We start from the raw sequence: 7,790 nt of genomic DNA, 5'->3' as shown, positions 1-7,790 counted from the left end.
GGACAACTGAGGCAAAATGCTACTTCAAAGACCCCTTAAATCAATTCATCAATGAGTATTTATTGCAAGGCACTGTGCTAGGCACTATCGAGAGTACATGGAAGAGAAGACCAATGTCCCTGCCCTCAAGGAGCTTACAATCTAGTTGGGAAGACAAGGCATACATACAAGGAAAAGTCAGTAACAATACAGGAGTTAGGTTCAAATGCAAGATAACAGTACAAGAGATTTCCAAAAGTGGTACCCTATGAAATACCAAATGAAGGGTTGCAGCAAATTCAGAATAAGGACATCACAAGGACAGGCATGGGGGAAGATCTCACAGATGAGCTGGAGTGTTGGGGGTGCCCCAGGACAGTTGATATTTGGGTGGGAGAGTGAGGGGAACATTTCAAGGAGGAACAGCCATGAGACCAAAGGCACAGAGGTGAGACCAAAAGCAAGCAGTGTTCAGGGACCAAGTAGGGCGCGGTGTGGCTGGATATAAGGGTAAGGGATTTAGACTAAGAAGGGCCTTACGTGCTTAACTTTATATATAGATTTTAAGATTTTGGGTAGGGGAACAACAGATACACTTAGATCAAATATACAAAATCTTGGCTAGCCAAGAAAAAATATTCTAGTCTCAGTTTCAAGACATTGGTTACTTGATTTTGATTCTCTTTGTTTCCAAGGAGGATTTGAAATGCTGTCTTCAGGGTTGTCAATTCCAAAGTCACCTTTGGAATTGGTTCACCTAGCTTTGGGTCAGAGCTAGAGACTTTTGAGTCACCCTATGGTCCCAAGTTGTAACTAGCACAAGGGTAAGCTAACAAATTCCCTGACAGGCAGGCAGGAATAATGCTCCCAGAAGGCAAATATCTTTACAAATGACAGAATATTTATTAACAATACCTTTAAAAAAGATTACATATGCTGGATCACTGGTAGATATCATTTACACTGGGGATGGGAACTACCTGGGGGTATCAGGTGTTTTTTTTCTTCATTCATTTTATTATTTTGTTGATTTTTTGCATGTGATTTTTAAATCATATTTTAACATAGAAGTAAAGCATATCAAACTAAGAAAGGAACACAGCTGAAATACTGACAATATTTTCCCTGTTACCATCCTAATTTTCACGCAAATGGAATCCTGATGATGACTTTATTGGATGAGTATAATTAGAAGGTTGAAAAGCTATGTTATGTGTAAGCAAAAATGACAAATTACAGGCAATTGTGAGCTCTCCAAGAAAGAAGAAAAAGGTGACTTTGTGTTTGAATGTGAAAAGCGTTATAGAAAATCTCATCGCCTTCTCTGTTCGCCCTTGTCAGCTTACAAAACATCCCCCATCGTAACAAAGAGTTCTTTTCATGAAACTAAGGTTTTGTCGATATTGCCATCTTCCACTGTATGATTTTAAGATTTATGTAAAGCTTATAAAGCAACCAGACTAGCTACTGCAAAACAGGAGAGACATCAAGATACAATACATTTGTACTACTGTTAGTTCATAGAGTCTTATGGAAAATTCTTTGCAGCAGCTTTTTGCTAAAATAGGAAATTTTTTTCAAATTACGTATGTTATTATCATTCAAAAAGAAGGATTCTATCATTACAGTTACACATGTTATCTATAAGAAAATTTGAAATTATAAATTCATTGACAGAATTGCTTATTAAAAAACTTACATTCAAAACAGATATGTCTAAAGAGTAAAATTACCTTTTATGCCATGAAAGACTTGACTATAGTAACTTTTTGTCTATGTTACTACAGGATATGTCACATCAAATTCAATGCCTAAGATAATGCTACTACAAAGACAATGCTCAACTGAAGTCTTACCAGACGATGCTAAGTTCAGGGGTGGGAGAATTGCACAAGGCGCCTCTTGGGCTGGGAAGTTTAGCTTTTGAGATTTGCAGTTCCTGAAACCATCTCTAGGTGTGTTGAACAACAAAATTCACAACAGGGTGGGAAAACATACCACATGTGTCAAAGGGACGCGATTCAATGCATTAACCATTCAAGGGATAATTTATATACAGCAGCCTTGAGTTACAGACCTAGTCTCCAGCTGTTTTGTCGCTAGATCCTTATAAAATTGTACAAGCCATTTGTAATTCATTTACTGAGATGACTTTCAAACTCTGTCCTTAAAGGAAATCGTCTCAAATCATAATTGTGTGGTTGTGTTGCCCAGAGCATTTTACAGCAGAGGAAAAAAAACCAATATCTACATTATATGTTAACTTTAAAAAATTCTATAAAACACTAAATATATAATAAAAAATATGCATATAAGGACATATGTAAACTGCTTTGGTAACATCATATTACAGATGTCTTCAGTGCATTGCAGAGTTTCCAAAGAAACTTCAGACAAAGCTAGATTTGCTTTGAGGAAGTACTGTATAATGCCATTCCTAACGAAGCAAAAAACATTTTTTTCCAGTAATAAGATGTACTTGAACAACAATATTACTTAGTACTGGGTGTCTTCAAAACAACTAGCTAAATGTTGCTTACATTATAAATAGCAAGTCCTTTAGATAACTTTTGTCATAAACTAGACCTGGCTGTGAGGGATATCATTATTGTGCTGATGGCTGACAGTGTACACGCATTGGAGGTAGAAGCCCCAGATCCTCTTGCATAGGAATCTGCAAAGAGAGAATAAATTCATTTAAAAGGGTCTCATCCTGTATACAAAGAAAAGAGATGCTACAGGGCTTTACCAAAACAGTATGGCTGGCTGGGTTCTACAAGAACCATACTATCTGTTTGGCCATCATCCAGCTATTTATTTTATTTTTGTTGTGTGTATGTGTGTATGTACATGAATAAACACTTGTATGATCAGGTATGTGTGCATACATATATGCATGAATATGGAGGTGAGAGGACACTGTCAACTTCTTAGGAGGATGCCATCTACCTTGCTTTCTCAAGGCTGGGTCTCTTACTGGCCTGGAACTCATAAACGGATCTTCCTCTCTCTACCTCTCCAGGGCTAGGATTACAAGGGTGTGTGGCTGTATCTAGCTTGCTTTTTAAACATGGGCTAGAGTTCATAGTCAAGTTCTCTGTTTTGCAAGGCAAGCACTTTCCTGACTGACCTTACTTTCCAGCCCTGCCTACATGATTCCCTCTCAATGATTCATTAGCATCAGTTCCATGATGAACCTGTGGGCTGGGAACAGGTTAGGGAATAGCCTGCAGACTCTTCTTAGATTTATATATATATATATATATATTTATATATATATATATATAAATTGATGGTGTCCATATCCAGTGTGGTAAACACTTCAATATTACTAGCAATATGTCTGATACAGGTCAATATGTTCATGGTATAACAGTATGAAAACTTATACTCCCTTTTCAATTCCACCTCTATGCTGCACCAAAGATGTAACACTCAGCTTTTAAAGCCCCCTCTGTGGACCAGATATTGTCAGGGTTTCATTTGTCAGATGAGGAGACTGAGCTCTCAAGAGATGAGGTAACTAACGTGGCTAAGATTGCTAGCTAAGTGAATGGCTGGATTGGGAATCAGACACATGTTAGTCTAAATATATTTCTTTTGCTCAGACAAAATAATCACATTTTAAACAAACTTTTTCCATATGGGTTGTACATTTTTCATAATAAAAACTTTCCCATTGCCAGTCTGGGTTTCTTTAAGGCAGTCTGATCTCTCCAACTGACAGAATGGAAGTCCCTTTAGGGGAAGACATTCTTCTCTGCTAACACTCAGACCTTCACTATCCAGACACTATATTTGTTCCTCTAATGGATAAGACTAAGAAGCATGAGTGAGGAAAAGGAAGATCTTTGCAATGATAAGAAGTTTGTAATAAGATTTAAGCAGAGTGAGATAAATAAATCCCTGTCGAGTGTTGTTGTGGCCTGCAGATGACTTCCACAGCTCTCACTGTATAGCTGCCTCCCTTTCAGGGACATCGGAGCCCTTGACTGGTGATAGCTAGTTCATCTATATAGCTAGTTCCCAGCCAGCCAAGGCTACTACTCAGTGAGGTGCCCCCCAAAAGAAACAAAAACAAAAAAACCCTCAAAATAAACAAAAAAAATACAGTTTAGTGGCATTCAAGTCCATTAGCCATATATAATATATGCCACATATATAGTATAACCATATAATATATATTAACCATATATATCACATACACATATACATACATACACAGTATACATGTATATTAGTGTTTGAATAAGTATGAACTCCATCTCTGGGGCATGGCCTTTGGCCTCAGTTTCCCACAGCACCCCATTCTGTTCTTGAACAAGTCAAGTACTTATTGAATCCTTCCTAAATGAAAGGCAATTCAGAGAATGGGTGAAATGACCAGGGAGCTCTTTACTCTTCTGAACTGAGAAATTTCACAGAAGCCATTAAAATTGCTTCATGGCTACTAAGTTATCATTTCCTATCTGAAAGACATAATAACCTTTTCCTCCTCTGAAAAATAACGTGATGGACACCTAGCAGAGACTTACCTAGCACTGAAATTAGGGTCTCAATGTTGAGGCTATTACCCATGGTTTAAAATATCATCTTTCCAGTGACAGTTTGAAAGTTTAATTCCAGCCTGCATTGATCCTCTAATATCCAGACCTCAAATCTAACGGCCAAAAAATTATGTGCCTAGATATCTAATGGTGACCTGGACACCTATCTAATCTTTTCTTTATCATTATAAAATATTCCATAAACAAAAAAACCCAGGAAAACTGAAGAACACAATTCAGGAGGTTACGGTTCCTATAATCCTGGCACTTAGGAAGCAGAAGCAGAAGGATTTCTACAAGTAGGAGGAAAGCTTCCTCTATATACCTAGCCCGGCCAACCAGGAGTACTTTGTAAGACCCTGCCTGACAAAACAAAGTCAAAAAAGTGCAATCCATTGGCAGTGAGTATTTTCAGATGCTGTGTAACCAGCACCACTCGTTCTGGATGTTTTTAAATCATGCTAAATAGTACACAACTATTCATTAAACTGCCATCCTCCACTCCCCAGCTGCTGCCAATCATCATTCTGATGTTTTTACTCTATGAATTTTTGCTTTTATTAAAATAAATAAAATCATACAACAAAATTTGTATGCTGTTGAGATATTTATAAATATGATACTTAAAAACAGAGCAGAATGCATTTCCCCAGAAAGGCTACTTTCACATACTATTTAACAATATTTTAAATGGAGACAATTAAATATATATAGTCATATGTGTTTTGCATGTAGATTACATATACTCAATCAAAACAAATCATGTTAACTTAAAAATGTTTCCAACTCAAGACTGAATTGCACTAGTTCACTGGGGATAAAATATCACATCCTTATTAAGAACTTCTTGGGCAGGAGATGGTGCTGTACGTCTTTAATCCCTTTCATCCTAGCACTGGGGAGACAGAGGCAGGTGGATCTCAGTGAGTTCAAGGCCAGCCTGGTCTACATAGCAAGTTCCAGACTAGTCATGCAACATAGTGAGACTGTGTCTAAAAGAACAACAATCACAACAACAAAACCTTTTTGTCTATTCTTTCTAACTATTCATTAACTTTGGGAGCCATAATTTGGGGATTATGTACTTGTGAGCTAAATGGATCAATATAAAACAACCCTCTGTGATTTATGTGGGACAGCCTTCATATACTATTTTGGTTGGTCACTGACTAAATCCATGAAAACTGGGCAAAGAGGGTTTTTTTGTTTGTTTGGTTGGTTGGTTGGTTTGGTTTGCATGAAGTTTCTTGCAATCAGAAAACATTAGTGATGGGAGGAAGGAGGCTCCTGTCATTCATCGTACTTATGACTCATTCTTTTCAAGCTCAATTTCTTTGAGTTTTGGGTCATCTGGGAGAATGCCACAATAGGCAGGGTGAAAGGGTAAGAAAAGCATTCTTACTTGATATCTTTGGGATTCGGATTTGCTCGCTGCTGCTGCCGTCTCCTCCATCACTGAATGGCTTGATCTCTATGATGTAATCTTCATCAAAAGGTAAAGAAAGCTCAACAGATGTTTTGTTTGTTTCAATGACGGATGTGCTGCTTTGCCTGTTCCATCTGTACAAGACCTGCTCATAGAGAAAGAGCAGGTGTCATCTGCTTTTCGAACTGATGCCCAAGGATGTGGTGTTTGTTCCTTTCTATCTCTGGGTACCAGCTAAATGCAAGGTGATGGAAGTGCTCTGACCGCCTGCTCACACAGAAAAGGGTCATTTATGGTGAGGGTCATGTCTGCTGCTACCATGTCATGGAGGGAAGAGTTGAAAGGAAACTTCAAATGGGAAAGGAGAGCAGCATGCATGGCTATTCCTTCAGATGGGTAAGCTTACATACATTGAAATAGAGAAGTCTAAATAAGGATGCCGAGTTAGTGATACACCAGGAGTCTTGGCATCAGAATAGATTTGGCTCTGTGTGACCATGGGTCATTGACTTCATTTCACTGTTCTTCAATTCCTTCCACTGTAAAATGGGGGCAGTAACAGCCACCTTTCAAGATTTCATGAAGACTGAATGCAGTGAGGACTGGCTTAAAGGATGCATTAAGCATGTTCCAGTGAGTGTAGAGGCAACACAAATTAGAATCATTTTCATTTTTTCTTCTTTTTCTTTTTTTGGGGGATGGGGGTTTCAAAGGAGGGAGGGGTAGACCTGGGAGGCCTGGGAAGTGAGTGTGATTGGGATGCATGATGGGAAATTTCCTAATTACCAATAAACATATGTTGGAAAAAATAAAAGTGTATCTATGTAGGCTGAAATGAAACAAGATGTGCACACACAGCAGGAGTTCCAGCACAAGAGACACCCAGAGGGTTGTTATTATCAAGAAATTTCTACACATATAGATGGCTTCTGAATGGCAAGAGCAGTGAGCTCTCCACTTTCCCTCCCACTAGGACCCCTTTTAAGGGTCACATAGAAGAGGCAATCAGTGACAATCTGGAAGTGTGGTGGTTCTCAACAGTTTCACTCACGCACCTTTGTTTTCCTTCCTGGGCCTCTTAGATGCTGCATTTGGACTGTAATTTATCAAACGAGGTGGCTGGCTAGCTTTTCTGAAAACACACTTGCTTGGGTCTCTGATGGAGCTCAACCCAGTGGGGAACAAAATATAAAGGAGTGAAAACATGGGCCTGCTATTGTGTGCCCAGCAACAACCATGAGGATAACTACCGTGGAGGTTCTGACTTTTGTAAGTAACTTGTCAGTATCACCACAATTCCACAATGCAGGTATTATTATGCCTTTTCACAGATGAGGACACTGAGGCACAGGGTCCTCACACTATGGAGAATAAGTAGCAGGAAGATGATTCCTAAGCCTATAGTCATAAATCAAATAGGCCTACCATCTCTAGCTTCCCACAGGGAAAAAAAAAAAGATGGACTTACATGACACCAGTGGTCCTTAGCCTTGGATGCTTTGGGACACTAACTAGTGCTCTAGAGCTGTACTTCTCAGCAGAGGTGGGAGGGTGGGGCCACAATTTTACCCTGCCTCAGAATAATCAGGCAAGATACTTAACGTATCATCTGTTCAGCCCATCCCTGGAGTTTCCAGTTGCCGAGGTCAGAGTGGAGGCCTGAACTTTTGCCTCTCTTCTAAGTTCCCTACCTACACCAATCTTGCTAGACCAGGGATCCCAGTCTGAGAACCATAGGACTAGCTTGTGTTTCCCTAAGACCCCTGTAAATATTGATCTACAGAGGTCAGAGACATATGGTCAGTCTTCTATTACAAGACAGAAGCAAACATGAGTAA

At 39.1% G+C, this 7,790-nt stretch overlaps 1 protein-coding gene across 4 annotated transcripts in view; it reads right to left on the bottom strand.

Annotated features, from left to right (window-relative positions):
- Positions 1-2,552: 2,552 nt before the first annotated feature.
- The window catches only part of LOC131906031 (contactin-4), a 350,158-nt gene continuing 344,920 nt past the window's right edge, over positions 2,553-7,790 (bottom strand). For all 4 annotated transcript variants that reach the window (XM_059256813.1, XM_059256815.1, XM_059256814.1 and 1 more), the window contains 2 exons: positions 5,929-6,097; positions 2,553-2,653 (listed from right to left, as the gene is read on the bottom strand). In XM_059256813.1, the coding sequence (XP_059112796.1) occupies positions 2,553-2,653; positions 5,929-6,097 (270 nt within the window). The remainder of the gene's footprint in view (positions 2,654-5,928; positions 6,098-7,790) is intronic.

The sequence above is a fragment of the Peromyscus eremicus genome, chromosome 3, assembly GCF_949786415.1.
Source record: "Peromyscus eremicus chromosome 3, PerEre_H2_v1, whole genome shotgun sequence".
In the NCBI taxonomy this organism is placed as follows: domain Eukaryota; kingdom Metazoa; phylum Chordata; class Mammalia; order Rodentia; family Cricetidae; genus Peromyscus; species Peromyscus eremicus.
This window is presented reverse-complemented; position numbering and strand designations above follow the sequence as displayed.